The 17110-nt window shown below is 33.4% G+C and overlaps 2 protein-coding genes and 1 long non-coding RNA gene across 12 annotated transcripts; 1 reads left to right on the top strand and 2 right to left on the bottom strand.

Annotated features, from left to right (window-relative positions):
* On the bottom strand, positions 1326 to 4660 carry LOC107631305 (protein YIPF1 homolog). Of its 3 annotated transcripts, none has more exons than XR_002359804.1 (7): positions 4249 to 4660; positions 4088 to 4127; positions 3896 to 3985; positions 3118 to 3283; positions 2418 to 2427; positions 2163 to 2316; positions 1326 to 1768 (listed from the first exon to the last, which is right to left on the bottom strand). XR_002359804.1 is itself a non-coding variant. In XM_021119525.1 (7 exons), the coding sequence occupies exons 2-7, from the start codon at positions 4088 to 4090 to the stop codon at positions 1577 to 1579; spliced, it is 783 nt and encodes a 260-aa protein (XP_020975184.1). In that variant the 5' UTR covers positions 4091 to 4127; positions 4249 to 4341; the 3' UTR covers positions 1326 to 1576. The 3 variants fall into 3 exon arrangements, 2 of the variants coding, with proteins under 2 accessions (XP_020975184.1, XP_016190200.1); XM_021119525.1 differs by adding an exon at positions 3727 to 3767 and having other exon boundaries at positions 2163 to 2427; positions 3896 to 4011; positions 4249 to 4341; XM_016334714.2 differs by having other exon boundaries at positions 2163 to 2427; positions 4249 to 4645.
* LOC107631304 (folylpolyglutamate synthase) lies at positions 5597 to 11841 on the bottom strand. Of its 8 annotated transcripts, none has more exons than XR_001618539.2 (17): positions 11678 to 11841; positions 11565 to 11593; positions 11285 to 11406; positions 11116 to 11181; positions 10696 to 10805; positions 10375 to 10435; positions 9648 to 9731; positions 9479 to 9535; positions 9305 to 9365; positions 8840 to 8886; positions 8406 to 8483; positions 7819 to 7983; positions 7422 to 7712; positions 6949 to 7027; positions 6574 to 6726; positions 6312 to 6489; positions 5597 to 6083 (listed from the first exon to the last, which is right to left on the bottom strand). XR_001618539.2 is itself a non-coding variant. In XM_016334708.2 (17 exons), the coding sequence occupies exons 1-17, from the start codon at positions 11800 to 11802 to the stop codon at positions 6024 to 6026; spliced, it is 1743 nt and encodes a 580-aa protein (XP_016190194.1). In that variant the 5' UTR covers positions 11803 to 11840; the 3' UTR covers positions 5597 to 6023. The 8 variants fall into 8 exon arrangements, 6 of the variants coding, with proteins under 6 accessions (XP_016190194.1, XP_016190195.1, XP_016190196.1 ...); XM_016334708.2 differs by having other exon boundaries at positions 6312 to 6466; positions 11678 to 11840; XM_016334709.2 differs by having other exon boundaries at positions 6312 to 6463; positions 11678 to 11840.
* Positions 12526 to 13107, top strand: LOC107631306. The gene is made up of 2 exons (XR_001618540.2): positions 12526 to 12612; positions 12967 to 13107. It is a non-coding gene; the product is annotated as an uncharacterized LOC107631306 (long non-coding RNA).

Raw genomic sequence — 17110 nt, 5'->3', positions numbered from 1 at the left:
TGATAATTTATTTTAATTTATCATAAAATAAAATATAAAAATATTAATTTTTGTGTCTTTATTTTTTATATTTTATTTTTAATTTTGTTTTATTCTATTTTTAAAACCAAACACAATCTTATACATCATTACTTTACTGGTAATAAATCAAAATTAAATATAACAAAGTTTGGGGGGTTTTAAATTTTAATTTTAATATAAAAGCATTTTATTTTTTAAGCATAATGAGCTTTTGAGTCAACACCGTGTACGTTGTTGAGCCAACTGTCATAATAAGAAATTATAATTCATCCATGTTATTAAACTTGTACAAAAAACTATTCATTCATGTATATATAATACAAGTGGATGGAATTTCAGAATCTTTTATTTATTTGTAAATCTCTCTCAGTTTTTTTTCCAAAAAGTCTTTATTAGAGGAGCTTGCAATCATTCTAATTTCTCCGATTCAAACGCTCGTTATTATGCACATTTTATCTCATAATTATTATGTGCCTAACTACATACTTTAGTTTTACTTGGGAGCCAAGTTAAGTTGGTAAGACGACAAAATATAAACGTTGATTGAAGATTCGAAGTATATCTGCCATCACCGTGTAAAAAAGTGGGCTTGAGTTCAAACCACACTCCGTAATACACATGTTAAGTGTTAAACACTTCCATTCAAGTTCCAACATCTAAAGCAAAGTTTAAGATAAGATGACTAGTGAACGGTGACCACCTTGTTTTGTTTTGAGTTGATGAGATCATCATTGTTAAATCTGCTACCATTTTAATAGGCATAATTTAATGTCTATCACATCATTTTAGTTTTTAAAAGTTAAAAGCAATGAATCCTTTCAAAATTTTAGTATCTGTGATACTTAGAAAACTCATTTTGATATATCTTCCTTGCTTTGACGTATGGAATATGAATAGCGATAGATATTCCGTAATATAGGACCCTCCCTCCTCACATTCTTGTTAACAAAAATAATAGATGTTATTTGCGTACCAAATTTGTTGTCTCTTTAGACATCTTTTAGATTTAACAATGGACAAGTAAAATAGATGAATAACAAATGAGAAAATTCTACAGTTTAATCTAATGATAGTAAAAATGGTGTTTAAATATATATAAATTTATATTGTTCTAAAACAATTGTCTAAAATGAATGTGTATTACTGTTTACCGTGGCAAATTTGTGCTAAAACGAGAGACATTTACATACATTTTAGCTTTCACCAAAGACATGAAATTAAATAAGAGATCCGATATGTTTACAAAAAGATGGAAACTTTTAAATGCAAATACTACACACCCACCACCCACNNACACACAAAAAAATAAAATAATAAAATAATAATAATAAATAGTAATGATTGGAAAAAACAAAAACAAATAATATTGTAGAGAGCCCAAGAAAACTTCTTTGTAGCTCTTCTTGCATCCATCATCATCCAAAATACAAAAACCAATTCTGATGATGCAGACAATTCCAGTCATGTGTTAAAGAAAGTTACTCAGTGGAGTAGGCTAACAATGATTGTTGTTTAATTTGGGGGTATTATTCTGCAGCGCTGCAGCCCCATTTAGCTATGCAAAGAACCGAACCTTGATGAAGACTGCTAAAGCTATTTGCAATCCAAATGCAGCAATTACAGCCATTGAAAGATCATTTTCTTGGATGAAGGATTTCAGGTTCAAGGCAACAAAGGTAGCTGAGGCACCACCAGAGGTGATTATTATCATCCACCGCAGAACCCCAACTGGGATAAGCAATAAAAACTGAAAATATCACAAGTAATGAGCATTAGAAACATGGAAGACAACACATCTCAAATCATAAGTAGCTAGTTAATTACACAAAAGTTTCTGTCACAATGTACATTTGAAGCTTGAACATTTAAGATGATAAATAACAATGTATCATGAAAACATTTTATAATATATAATAAAATAAAATGCATGTCATGGCTATCCAATCTGAGCCTTATAGCTATTATATTGAACAGAACAGGAACATGAACTTGTACTGAGAGAAACTTTTCCATATAGGATCACATCTCCAGCACCCGAAATATGAATTAGTACAAAAGGGGGTGGGGGGTGGGGGAATCTCAGCAATGGTGCATACAAGATTAATTACACAATATGCCATATGTAGAAAACAGAAACTTACAGAGGACATGACGAAAATGGTAAGGGAGTATCCCCACAGGCACCAAAAGCGTACAAGGTTAGTATTTGAACGCATGTACTGAAGATAGAAGTGGTATGCCATTGGGACCACTAAGACATAGCCGTATATGGACCATGCAGCTGAATGCACATAACTGACATCAAAGTTCCAGTCATTAGCTTTTTTCACTGAAAAGTATGTAGCAAGGTTTCCCACTGAGGAAAGAATAAAAACCAATGTTGTTGAGATCCATACCGTTCCATACCTACAATAATAGAAAAACATGGCATTACAAGATGCTCATTTAACGTGGATCTAAAAGAGGGAAAGGCCATTGCCTAACTCCACAGTCTAAGTCCATATCATAAAAGGTTAGTATCCCCGTTAGGCATACAAAACTTTAATTTATCAAGGTGGTTATTTTAAGAACTGTACTTTCATTATTCCTTTTTCCATGAGTGGCAGCATATATTTGTGAGTGGTAAAATTTCAACTGTGTCTGCTTCTCTGTGATGGGATGATAAGGACAAGTAGAAAGTGATGCGCTTATGCTTTATGGGCTAGGGTGATGGGAAGGAAAAAAATGTATGTTTTCAATCATAGACCATCAGTATTCAAAAAGCAAAATATTCTTCCCATAATTGAATTTATTGTGTATTTTTCGTACGTGACACCCATTTTTCCAAACCATGGTTACGGAAGTGAATGGTTTTGACTTTTGACATTTATTGTGGGCGAGAACAAGGCACACACAGGACCAAGATGAGGAAATGATAAAATGAAGAGAAAGCAAATGGCAGAAGCAAACAGGCAGCATTCTCCCAGTAAATGTTATGGTAGCAGTTCTATTTTTGCTTGATGCATAATATTTTCACATCTGAACCAAACCGGTAACTTAGTTTTGATTATTGAAATCATAGCAGGAGTGCTGCACGAGTCAAAAGTCAAAACTCACAAATCAGGGTTAGCATCTATCTTGCTGAAAAAATCATCACGGACTGGATTCAAGGAACATATCATTCTGTCTACAACAACATCCGTGTCCACATTGAAATACTGTGAGTAAGATGAGACACTAAAAACTCCCTGCCAGTTAGTTGTTGGCTGCTGCTCAAATGATTCTGCACCGATCAACAAATTAAAGATCAGTGAATGGCATTTTTTTGGACAGGAATGAATGGCACTATTATGAATTAAGTTGCAATAAAAATACAGAATTAGAATCAGTCTTATATCTGACTGCAGCATAAATCAGCAGTATGAATCTTCTCTAGGTCAACCGATACAACAGAAGATTACTTAGAATCTAGAAACGAGGTTAATTAGTTGGGATCCATATGCTCAAGTTCACCCCAACTTTTCAGACTCCCAATCTCATCCTTGGCCAAACACATGGAAGAGTGACAGATTTGGAAATGACAAATTCCCTCACAATTCAGAAAAAGGGTAACAGATTAATCCTAGCATAAAAAACTGAATGATGAAGGACAAATTTGTTACTTTCAAATCCTGAGGAACTAATTTGATGTCCATGTTTTTGTTTAGAGACAAGATTGAGGTTTACCTTTTCTCCTTTGATATAATCCATCCGTCGACAAAAAAATACTGAAGACATACCAAGGTATGTAGCATGTCAATTGTCAAGAATATAACACCAGAAAACAAGAGCTACAAATAGAAACATGCATCTCATATTTGGTTGTAAAGAAGTATGATAGATAAGATTGATATACCAGCAGTTTGAGCTGTAATAGGTTGATATACTTGTCCTCTTCTTCCTCCTGCATTGCTGGAAGGGAATGTTTGCATATTTGCCAAAGGGGCTGCATCCATTATCAGGGGAACCAAGCTTCAACGCAAGGCATTACAATAATACACAGCTCCAATTGAAAAAATTTAAAAAAATTAATGCTATAGTTACATACCATCTTGTTTCGTAGTACTCTTTTCTCCAGCTGTGACAGCCTGATTCTCAAACAGGAATAGTGATCAGAAAAGTTCATTGGCATCAAATAACTTAATAAAATTTAATTCCAAATTATATAAAACCACTTCAACTGCTAGGAAGAGGAGAAGGAGGACTCACCGGAACAGAACCGGCCAAATGGCTGGTGGGGAGGCCGGTGGTGTATGACTCTTCCATGGAACGCAAACTCACAGCAGCAACGTCTCGCAGCTCAGTCTCACGGTGGCAGCGCCAATCATTGGGGGGAAACGGGAAATGCGACTTGTGAGGATGATTGGTTTTGGATCAGAATTCTGAATCCCTAGATTCGGATTTGGGATTATTCTATTGCACTTGAACAAAAAGTCAAAAGCTCACAAAACCGTTGCTTTTCAACGGTCAACGTCTCTAACTGAAAACTAACTCGAATCATATTGGGCCATAGTTTGGAGCCGAGGCCCATTACTTTGTTGTAAGTACACATTAGTCATTGTAGAGTGAAAACTCTTACTATAGTTTTCTGTTTTCACTTTTCATAACTTCAGCAATTAGCTCTATCTTTTTACAATGAGTAAAACCCCTCCCGAGTTCCTAACTATTTATGAAAAGGATTTGATGCTCTTTGACTATTAGAAAATAATAACGCAGTCCTTATCCATTCTCTCCGTGGGATCGAAAGGCTTTTTCGGCGCCTCCTGGCAATTAGGTTCTTCCGGTTATTTTTTACCCAAAGACTGACAAGAGGATCCTTTCGATTACACAGAGAGAATGGATAAGAACCGCGTTGTTATTTTCTAATGGTCAGGAGGTACCAGGTCCTTTTCATAAATAATTAGGGACCGGAGAGGACTTTTACTCTTTTACAATTAGTTAATTTTGTTCATAGCAGCAACATAAGGTGTTTACCACAAGACCCTCCAGAAAAGCCAATAGTAATCATTGACAGAGCCTTTGAAATTATGCTCGAAAAAAAGTTATTTTCTTATACGATATAACCTACCTTGTATTTATCGTCTTTTTATTGTGAAAGTATGATGAACATAGATAAATAAAGATAAAAATTTATATATGAGAATATAAAGAATTGTATCTTGATGATATTCTCAGTTCCTCACAATATAACACGTAGTAATTTATGAGAATATATTTTCTATTACACAAAAATGTTACACAAGAATTCAACATTAGAATTAAGATAATGTAAACTTGTAAACTTGTAAATTTGATGTGTCTTGAAACCTTCTCTTTAGGATATAAATGAAGGTTTTGAATTAAATAATAATAGAATATTATTTACCTAACCTACTTACTAATTAGTGAAAATACACTATGAAAATTCATGCTTCATTAATTGATAATGTTTCATACTCTATTATGTATGATAATGCTCCATACTCCATGACATCCACAATAGTATCATTTTATAACATTTTTATTTTTATTCTTTAGTTTCAGCATCTTTCAATATATATATAACACAATCACAAAGGGCATTCTTGTAAAGAGTTGGCATTATGAATCCAAACATGTTGATTGTTGAAAGCATTAGTATGATAGTGACAACTTAATGAAGTTTATGTGCAAATAAGACCCTAGACTAGGTAGGTGGATTATCTTTTATCCATGTTCCTTAATCCATCTTTCACCTTTTCAACTACAAGAATCAAATTAAAAAAAATTGAAAGACATCCCACTAGGAAACCCAAACCAGCCTCATCTTGAAATAAACCACCAAGCTTCATCTACAATAAATTGTCCAAAACCAAGATGGTTAGTCGGTTGCTTGTGTTGAAAACATTGTGTTAGCAGTTTCCAACGATGTGTGATAGCTCTTCAAATCCTCAATGGATACTGAATGATTGAGAGGGATCTCTTGTGGGACAAGATCTTAGAATAGTTGGCACGGTGGCACTTGATCACTTCTTGATTAATTTCAACACGTCACCAACAAGATGTATAGAACCAGTTACAAGTACCTGATGTATGTATTGTATTATTTACCACACAAATGTTGCAGTTACATCCTATACTATGTATAAATAATAAAATTTGAAAAATAAAAATTGACAATAACACTAGAGTTGCATTTCAACTATTACTCAAGTCTTAGTATCAAACTCGAGCAATCATTTTCGTTAAGATAAATCTCAGTATACATGCTCATTTGTATAAGCTATTCATGAATTATCAATGTATAGGATTACCTGAAAACGAGTTGATTGATTCTGTTGTACTCTATCCCTAAGCCACTTGATAGCCACCGGCAACGAGGGAAACACTGCGCTGTGTTCGAAATTATTGGCACTCATCCCCATATCATCTTTTAATTCCTCTGAAGCGGCATCAGTACTCTTGCCTACTAAGCCAGCGGATCAGAAGCAACTTAAGAGTCAGGAAAATAAAAATTGTCATTTCCCAAAACTTGGAAACGAAACTCAAATAGATGTTGTAATTTGTATCATATACCTTTGTTCCCTTGCATGAGACTTTCCCACACTCTTTGAAGAGTTAACTGCCATGACAGGTTAATGTTAGTATCGGTCGGGGTTAAAGCATGAGATCCAACTTTGTGGTACATTGATAAAGCAGGCACAAAGAGAGCCTTTCTGAAGTAGACACCTATAATTTCAGTTTAGCTCTTTAGTTCTTAATCATAATGGTTGGTCATATAAAATATTCAGCATCACATTTTCCTCCATATGGAACTAAATAATCACAGAACTAAATGAGGAGAAGATCACTTACTTACTAAACATTTTTTAATTATGCAATCTTAATCATAATTGTTCATGTTATATATCATGATGTAACCATATTCTAGCAAAGTCCAGATTTGCGCACCATGATCAGCACATGTTTTCATCAATTGAGGAAGAAGCAACTGTGGATCTCGAACAGACATACAATTGAACAGCAAAATCTGCATAGAATTCAATGATTTAAAGAAGTTCCATGTCACAGCAACAATATCAGTCAAAACATTAGCATTTACATCCCATCTCACCTGATCTTTGTATTTCTTATAGACATGCTTTCGGTAATTGAGCCATGCAATTTGCTTCCAAGAGTTTTATGCTAGCATTTTTTTTTTCTACAAAGCAACTTGTTCTACAATTTTTCATTTTAATGGCACAAAGACATTTGTTGAATTTGTGTGCATGGCAACGGGATATGTTCAAGAGACATTGTGAATCAGATTTAACCTTTTAAACTATTTGACAGATATCAAACTTTGACTGCAAATTTTTAAGCTTGTACTTGCTGAACATCAATAAGAGATCATTTTGAAAATATTTAAAATCAATATACTCTACCTGTGTGGATTTTTTATGGTCTCTTTCACCTATATTCATCTTCACCATTCCTGTAGAGAACTTAGAATTATCCAGTTTCTGATGAAACGAAGTCTGGTCCTGGCCCTTAATGGCAAGAGTAAACCACCTTGCACATGCTTCCATGCTTTCAGGACTATGAGCCCCATCTAGAAAGAAGACAAGTTCATTTGAGGCTTCATTGTTGACGTGTTGATCAGGAACAATCTGGGCCCTTCCTTGCAGACTTGCAGTTGCTAACCCTTTTATGAATGGCTCTGGCAAAGTGTGTTGCTTCATGCATGTAGGTGAATCACTTCAGCAGCATGAAAAGAAAGGGCACAAAAAGGAAAAGAAAGTAAAGGGTCAAAATCAAACTATTTTCTTGTTAACAACTCACTGTTTGTTCCAAATTAGTGTCTTGAAGATGCCCGGTCATCTTCAGCCACATAGAGCATAACGCGACAGCAAGACCAGCATTTGTATATTGATGCTCACCTTCAAGCCCCAGTGTTGAACCATTTAGCAATTTGGCATCTACCGGGTTAACCACTTGAAGAGGTACCTATAGTTAACAGGATCTTTTGAGCTGATTGAACATGAGAACCAAAGAGTAAAGCTACACAAAAAAGGACAACCACAGTTCTATATGGTATAACAATATATCATCCATTTGACAGAGCAAGCAGATGTACCAACACAATCATAGGACGCATCTTTGGGCAGGGCAATTAAGTCATGTACATATAAACAGATAGTTCAAGATTCAAGTACATGGGATAAAAAACAATGACGAAATTTGCTTCCCAAATTTGGTAAGGTTACAAGTAATGCAGCCAATTAATAAACATAATTAAGTTGTAATATTATTGTAAAATAAACGTTCACCAACTAATATCCTCTTATCGGAATTTCATGAGACAAACTCATGTTTAGGTATTAGTTGTTCTGATTAAATTCTGGAGGAACATAGAAGAATTTACTTACATTTAACCGAGAAGCCTTCTCTTTAAGTACATGCATTGCTTCATCAGGCTGAGGCACAGTAAAAGCTGGAATCCGATGCTACATTAAATTATAAAATGTGTAAAAAAAAATTCTTTAGGATGAAAAGATTCAAACTCAGCATTGGGTATTACATGGAAAGGTAGGAAAGTATAAAGAAAAGAAAGATATTATCACAGGTTTGCTGCACATGACAGAGGACATTGTTGATATAAACTTCAAATGGAGTTGTTATTTTTTCTTTACAAAAAGAAGGAACCGAAATGGTGAAGGGCTATGATGAGTCCTTTATCAGCTGGGTATGAACACAACTCTTATTAAAGTAGATGGTTTACACTCTTGATAGCCTTGGTTTTTAGCAGCAGGCTCTCCTCTTCATTAGAAAAGAAGTAGAAACTTTTTTATTCTAAACTTACCTTGAAGATACCGGCCTTCTCACCAGCAATTTCTCCAAGAGTATTCCCTGTTAATGGAATCCCACAGATAACAGTAAACCCAATTGGTTAGACAAAATAAGTAGCTATGCAACATGAAGTTTAAAAAATAATACTTCACACATACAATAAAACTTCTTAAAAGGTCTAATTATTTTCCCATTTTCTTGCAGTCGGACATACCATCACTTAGGTTAACAAATTAAATTCCAGCATATGATAGTAAATATTTGTCATTAACAGGTAAAAAGGCATCCCATCATTCACCTATGTAACTTGTGGCAAGTTACATATTTCACCAGCAAATGAGATATTAGGCTGCTCAGTATGGGAAGGCAATGCATATCATGGCAAATATAAGTTGGTTATTATATCTCATGCTATTTCATGATTTTCATTAAAACACATCAAATAGCGGTTCCCATATTATAAAAATATAACACTTACCAAGAATCTCCATGTGATCATACCCAAGGGATGTTATACCACACACAACTGGTGCCTGCACCTGAAATATCGACACACCACATGATCTTGTTCCAGAATAGTAACTATTCAAACAGCTTGATAGTGGCAATATTCTAGAAACCAACAAATTTCTGCTGAAATGATTATACATACCACATTTGTTGCATCATACTTGCCACCTAAACCAACTTCCATTATGGAAACATCTACCTACATGAAATGTGATAATAAAATAAGTTTTGTTCATTTGTAGGAAAAATGTACACATATTATTATCGGTATGGAGCATTATGTGTAGCAATTCAAGGCAAGGTAATGAAACCTGCTCAGCTGAAAATATCTTGAAGGCAAGTAAAGCAAGGAAGTGGAAGAAAGGAGGCATTGGAACCTTGTCATCAGTTTTCTCCTGTACATCCCGAAATAAGACTCCAGCTATGTTAACACTATAAGCAAGCACATCTAGATATAAAAGTTTTACCAGAGTCCGAAAACATCATTTTGAAGTGAACACTTTGATGATCAGGCATGTATTAGTTTAATAGTATGGTATTGTTGTCATGCAAATTGAAATTGGGACTATGAAAATAGAAGATTTTATTGAAAGTGCGGAGAACAGAAGTTGGCTGTGCTAGGATTATCATACTTGTAATTAAACCATTTCTTTTTTATTGATCCAGATGCACTCGGATAATAAAATATTAACATTAATCACTTTGAGTAATATCAACATGCTCAGAAAATCATTGATCCTCCAAAATCAATGAAATGATCCAAAAGTAGTAAAAATAAAATTGCTTCAAAACTTCAATGCATTTCACAGAAAATATCCATCTTTTCGCTCTTAACAGTTATAAATAAAGTAGTTCATAGACTGCAAGGATAAATCAGAAAATGTACCAGTAGTTCAATGGGAGTAGAAAGACAACTTGTCTGGTTCAGAATATAAAGAGAACAAAAGAAAGAAAAGCATAATCTTGTTTACACCTTAAAAGACCTTCTACGATAAATATTTTAAATTTTTAATCAAGTATTTACTCACAGAAAGATACCTTTAGTCTATCATAACACCACCAGAAGTATGCCAAAAATTTCTCTTCAGAGATTTCCAGACTGCAGAAGCAAGAATAATGCTAATAAATTAGAGTGCACTAGTTATCTGAATTCAAATACATCATACAATGTAATTTAGTAGGTATATGAAATTGGATAAAAGCATAGATTTCAAGGGTGATGATGTTATGGTAAAGTAATTACCGAATAGCGATGTAAAAGGTAAGTTTGTTACAAAAATCGTACTAATATGCATAATAACAAATAGACTTACTCATAGTAAAAGGAAAGAAATCAATCTGTGAAATTGAAATACTCACCCATCTAAACGAAATCTTTCTCGGATATCAATTAGGTGAGGAGAAGTAAAGAGCCCAGTGCGAAAACCACAGTTTCGTAAAATAGACTCTGTGAAAGTGCATGTAGATCCCTGTGAAAACACGGTGTAATTCATTACAAATGCAAGAGTAAACACTAAAAGTACAGCTGGATAAAGACTAGAATCCATAGCTAGACCTCGGTTTGAGACCACAAAATTCAACTTCTCACTGAATAGAATACAGCATAAATTCCAAAACTATATAAAGTTAATTATCAAAAGCAGTTAAGTTTCAAGTCTTAGCAACTTTAACAGATAAAAGAAAGTAGAGAGAGCAAGTGAGCATCAAGGCAATGAACGATTCAAGTGCCCTTAACATGCCTTCAGTCCCGAGCAACCATCAAAGTAAAAAAGAAAGTACCTTCCCTTTAGTGCCGGCTACATGGATGATCTTCATATTTGAAATCGCCTCCTCCAAATCTAGCATCTATGCAATCAACGGCACGCCATTTTGTCAACATCACCAAGCAACTAAGCATGTCCCAAGAAAATGGCCAAGTATTTCAGAAGCAAATTCACAAACACCATACCTTCACGTACTCAAACAGCACGTTGAATCGTTCCTCTAAATTGACATCACCAACACGAGTGCGTCTAGTGATCAGAGAAGACAAGGCCTCCAATGCTTCTTCATAGGGAGTCATTTTATCTCCTTGTGCAAAGAACATAAAAAAAAAAAAAAAAACTACTTTGAATTGAAGGCAGAGCACATTGACGTATAGAAAAGAAACACCCAATGAAACAAGTAGATGAAAACAACCCACGTCTGAAATTCAAGAATAGGCGTAGAAATGAAAGGAAATATAATACCTTGAGACATGGGTATTGTGGAGTGAAATCTGAATAAAAGAGAAGCCAAAAAAAGTGAATTGGGTTACAGATAAACGAGATAGAAAGATAGAAAGATAGGGAGAGAGAGTTACAGGGTGGAATGGAGCTTGAAACGGAGGAAAGTGGTGCTGGGATTGAAGGAATGAAAGATGGAAGGCGTAGTGTATGGGGTTGGTGAGAGTGAGAAGGAGCAAAGACATAACAATGGCACTGCCATTTCTTTCTTCTCTTATCTCTCTCTCTCTCTCTCTCTCTCTCTCTATCTCACAGGGTATTTGCGGTTGGTGGGGTTGTCATAATGCCACGTCACACAATCATTTTTGTGTATTTTTTTAAACAAATAAATGCTATTTGTACATTAAAATCAGCCACTAAAATCAGCCATAGATGTATTTATGTATAAATACATGTATGGTTTACACTGTTAGATGATTTTTGAGAGAGTGACAAGTGTCTTCCAAACCTTTTCTTTCTTTTGTGTTTCGCTCTTCAACAAAAAGCCAAAACCTTTTTACCTGGTGAAAGGTTATTAGAGAAGATCTTTGTCCAATTGTTTGAAGAGAGTTAATCCGGCAGCAATTCCAAAACCACCATTTAGGGAAAAAAATGAAAATGCTAGCTTCTGATTAGATGATTAGGGTAAACAATGGATTGAGAACTCATTGTCCCTCAGGTAATGAAGTAGAACACTCTTTGCAGCAATTTGATTGCGATCTTTTCCTTTCAAATCAGGATTTGAACACCAAATTTTGAGCGCAATTTTTTCATTTGAAATCAGAGTTCAAAATGACATCCTCAAATGCCTCTACCACACCGAAGATGCTCCTCAAGGTCTTTTCACTCACAATTTTTGTTTCAGTTTAGCTTTTGAGAGATTTATTATTAACATTATTAATATTCTTTTTGTGGGTTCAGATATGATAGAGATGAGGGCAGAAATAGTGGTAGAGGACTTAACTTAGGAAATGGCTGAGCTACGGTATCGAACTCTCATCCCTAGACCTCAAGCTTCATCTCTCCAATTCAAGTAATCGGTACACTCCTATTTTATCGATACCCCATCCCTCATTTCTCTCTATTTTTTTATAAATTTGGTTCCAATTTTACTTTTTATGATGTTGGGTACCCTTAAAGTTGATAACTTTTTTACCTTTTTACATTTTGCTCATTAACTGTCTGTGACGAGCAATCCCTTGTGAGTGTGTGATCATTTATCCTTCACTAAATTCATTAAAGAAGATGAACTTCATGTTGCTGCTAAAACCTGAGAGGTTATTTTGTCGGAGAAGTATTTTTATTGTGATGGTGTTGTGTATTCATTGTATCACCTTTGCTTATCATTTAGCTGCAATTTAATGATACTTGCTTGCTTTATGATCAGTTGGCAGGAATGGACCTTTGGTGGATGGATGGAAGTGGTCAAGGCCTAATGGAGGGCATGCAGGACTAACATCAGCATTGAAGACATAAAAGATTTAAACAAAACAAGGTATACTCAAAACAAAACTACATTTTATTTTTTTTAAAATATGTTTTCTCAAAACACCTTTCTTTTTGGGTGTTAATCATAGGCCAAAATGATTAAGTTGAATTTGTCATTTTTCTGTGAATGATATGGATTGAGTTCTACTAATGTTTGGAGCAAAATTTATGTAAAATTGATGATTATGTCCAAGAACTAATATGATTGCTACCTTTTAAATTGATAATATGCTATCATAATTTTTTTCTCAACTAATAATTAAAATTAAGAAGTGTTTTCTCTTTGTCCCCAAATTTTAAAATAGGGAGAGAAGAAGTATGATATAGAGGGTGTGAATTTGGATGAAAAATATAAAGATTGGCAAAATAAATTGCATTCTGATTTTTACATTCTTAGGTCGGTCTGTTGGGATAATCTTCTTTGTTTTTCTTGCACTTTTTTTGCTTTGCCTCTCTACTCTTTGGTGAATAGTTTAAAAGTTTGTATATTTGAATGAGTTATAGGAGAAGCTAATATTTTTTGTTTGATCATATCGTTTGTTTTGAAAGAAAGGGATTTCGATGCTAAAAAATCTGCAAGGGTGATTGATGCATACTATATGCTTAGCAAGCCTTTGACTACTAATTATATTGTTGTTATCTTCTTTTGTGAAATTATTTGCTGAAGATTGGTAATGAATTGTTTGATTATACTTAATGATGACCAATTAATTTTTTTTGTTTTATTGAGTAATAATTTTTTCTTTCTTTTTTTTACGTAATAAATGTTTGATATCTATATTTTAAAGCAAATATCACTGTCCCTTATATTTTACCGAGTGTTTTGCAGATTTTTTATGTTTGGTGGACAGAATAATAGAAAAGAATTGGGTTGCTTTGGTTTCATCCGATGATAAATTAGGTTACTATATTGAGTGATTAAATGTAAGTGTAATGGTGTCTATTGCATAAATTTTTTGTGTATAGATGTAGTTGCATGTGTTTTATCCCTTTCTTTTTCTCTTTTAAAGGAAATGTAAGTGTGTTTGTTTGAGTAACATTTACTTACTACACATGATTCTTTGAGGCTAAGTTTATCCATTTTCCTCCATCATATATATAAAATTTTAAATCATTTTATTGTGTTGAAATGACTTTAATTCTTTTTATCATATAGGATATATATGTGTGCATTCTTGAGATTTTTATTCTTTAAAGAGATAAGATACTCTAAAGAGTACTTGAGTACTTTAAAGAGTACTTGGCTATTCTAAAAAGATAAGATATTCAACATTCATGAGAAATATTTCACTCATTTTGTTCTGTTTTGACAACTTCTTTTAAACATTCATTATTTTCGTTGTAACATTTTTTCTTTGTGAGAGAAAATTAATTGCATCCAAAATTTTGATTAGCTCTTCTCATAATAGCTTAGTATTTTTTCTTTCTTTCTTTTTGCTTAGTGTTTTATTTTTATTTTTCTTTAGTATATAAAGTGGATGAACATGATAATATATGTTAGGGTAAAGTATACTTTTTGCCTCTGAAGTTTGACAAAAGTTTTAAAAATATCCTTAAGTTTTATTTTGTTTCAATTTTATCCCAAAAGTTTTCAATTTGTATCAAATATATCCTCGACGGCTAAATTTTCAAAAAATTTAAGACCAATCTAACAATAATGTATGAAAATTATGCTTGATTTGCTTGTGTTGAGGGTTGTTCTTATGAAATTGTTATTGAATTGGTCTTAAATTTTTTGAAAAATTAACCGTCAGGGGTATATTTGATACAAATCGAAAACTTTTGGGATAAAATTGAAACAAAATAAAATTTATGGATATTTTTAAAACTTTTATCAAACTTCAGGAAAAAAAAATATACTTTACCCTATATGTTATTATATGATGTTTGTTTTATGTATAAAAGAAATTTTATATCCAAATCTGTGCTACATAAGATAAGTGAGGAGTGAGGTAAATCAGTTTAAAAGAGCAGAATTTGATATTCACAAAAGGTTTAACATCCTTATATTGATAAAAGTGACATTTTTTATCCTAATTAACTCACAATTTGAAGGTAAATATTAAAAGAGTTTGCAACTGGATGATTCCTTTTATTTAAACCCTGACGGAAATAATTTTCATAAGTATCATAGAATTCCTAATTCTAATCATTCACTTGATAATTTTTATTTTCATTTCTTCAATTACAATAGCAGAAGAAAGATTTAGTCTTTTCCATTTGAGAATAACTATTACATGACTATAATTCAAGTAATAGATTGCTGACTAACATTAGAGTAGGAGATGCCTGTATCTTGACCATAGCAGTTATTTGTTCACTAGAGTCCCTTTTTTCTTCTTCTTCATATTGGTTTATAGCTTTATTGGATCAGTAATTGAAGTTGGGCAAACTTATAACGTATATTACTATATGTTTTTTTAATATAATTGAATTCACCAATTTAGTCAGTGTTTGGTTATGAGTTTAGTTGCTGCTTCAATTGCAGGTCTTTTTGCGGAGGGAGAAAACATTCAGTCAAGGCAGAAGAAGAAAGGGGCAGTAGTTTAAAATTGGCCGGTGATTCAAAGGTTAGTCCATATTTTTATTTTCATTTCTTCAATTACAAAAGGATTAAAAAAGATTTAGCCTTTTTTTTTCTTTTTTTTATATTGGTTTATAACTTTATTGGATCAGTAATTGAAATTAGCCAAAACTTATAAATAATGTATATTTTCATCTTTTTTTAATATAATCAGAATTCACTAATTTAGATTAGCGTTTGGTTCTGAGTTCAGCTACTTCTTCAATTGCAGGTCTTCTTGCGGAAGGAAAACGGATCGGCCAAGGCGGAAGAAGAATGGGAGGCAGTTGGAATTAAGAATTAGAATTATGATTTATGTTGTGATAAGAACGAACAACGTGGATGCCCATTCCCATGTAAAACTCACATTTTCAAAGAAGAAATGACATTAAATGCATGTTGAAATTAAGCTCCCAATATATGTATAAATAGAGGCCTTTGCCTCTGAGAAAAAGACAAGCATACAATTACAAATATTTTCATTTCTCTCTCTTTCTCTCTTTACAGTAATAAAACAAATGCAATTCTCTCTCTCTTTACTTTTAATACTTCTTTCTATCTTTACATATATATACATATTACAACATATAATATTAATGTATATATATAAATTATTACTGAGCTAATTATATTAATGCTAGAGTCTTCTATTTATATATTTTATTTTATATTTACATCTTCCTTATTTATTTAGTTGTTTTACAACACGTTATCAGCACGAGACTCTGATCAAATTTTTAGGAAGACTCAGGTAACAAATTTTCATTATGTCGAAGCTCTCTCATCTTGAATTTCATGCTCTTGATATATCTGGAAACAATTATTTATCATGAATATTAGATGCTGAAATCCATTTTGATTCAATGGATATTGAAGATACCATTAAGGCTGAAAAATAATGCATCCCAGAAGGATAAAGCCAAAGCTATGATTTTTCTTCGTCGTCATGTTGACGTATGATTGAAAAATGAATATCCCACATTAAAAGATCCTGCAGATCTGTGGAAAGACCTTGAAGAAAGGTACAATCATCAAAAGACGGTGATACCTCTTCAAGCCCGATATGTTAGAGAAAACTTTATCGACCTTCCATGCCTCGAATGTGCTCCTGCAATAGCAATCGAGAAAAATAATTTAAAAAATATTTTGAGCTAATTTCTTGCTTTCTTGTTGCTGAACGCAACAATGAGTTGCTCTTAAGAAATCATGAAGCGCGCCCAGATGGCGCCGCCCCATTTCCTGAAGCAAATGCGACAAATTATAACCCCAGAAGAGGTAAATGGCAAGATTTTGATAATAAGGAAAAATATAGAAGGAAAAGAAATTATGCTCACAAGAAAAGACCTCACCAGAAGTGGGATAAAGAAAGAAACAATGGGCAAAGTAAATCAATTGAGGATAAATGCTTCCGTTGTGGTGGAAAGGGCCATTGGTCACGTACCTGTCGTACCCCAAGGCACCTAGTTGATCTTTATCAAGT

Source organism: Arachis ipaensis, chromosome B03 (assembly GCF_000816755.2).
Source record: "Arachis ipaensis cultivar K30076 chromosome B03, Araip1.1, whole genome shotgun sequence".
Lineage (NCBI taxonomy): Eukaryota > Viridiplantae > Streptophyta > Magnoliopsida > Fabales > Fabaceae > Arachis > Arachis ipaensis.
Note: the sequence above shows the minus strand (reverse complement) of the source record. Positions and strands in the feature narration are given on the sequence as shown.

What these genes read in the sequence shown, in the direction of transcription:
- LOC107631304 (XM_016334708.2), bottom strand. Translation starts at nt 11,802, where the DNA reads ATGGCAGTGCCATTGTTATGTCTTTGCTCCTTCTCACTCTCACCAACC. An exon ending in AGAAGGCCGGTATCTTCAAG is followed by an intron (nt 8,484 to 8,839) that starts GTAAGTTTAGAA and finishes AATTTAATGTAG; the next exon opens with CATCGGATTCCAGCTTTTAC. An exon ending in ATCAATCAACTCGTTTTCAG is followed by an intron (nt 6,084 to 6,311) that starts GTAATCCTATAC and finishes TACATACATCAG; the next exon opens with GTACTTGTAACTGGTTCTAT.
- LOC107631305 (XM_016334714.2), bottom strand. Translation starts at nt 4,305, where the DNA reads ATGGAAGAGTCATACACCACCGGCCTCCCCACCAGCCATTTGGCCGGT. An exon ending in ATTTGGCCGGTTCTGTTCCG is followed by an intron (nt 4,128 to 4,248) that starts GTGAGTCCTCCT and finishes TTTGAGAATCAG; the next exon opens with GCTGTCACAGCTGGAGAAAA. An exon ending in TATTACAGCTCAAACTGCTG is followed by an intron (nt 3,284 to 3,895) that starts GTATATCAATCT and finishes TGATCGGTGCAG; the next exon opens with AATCATTTGAGCAGCAGCCA.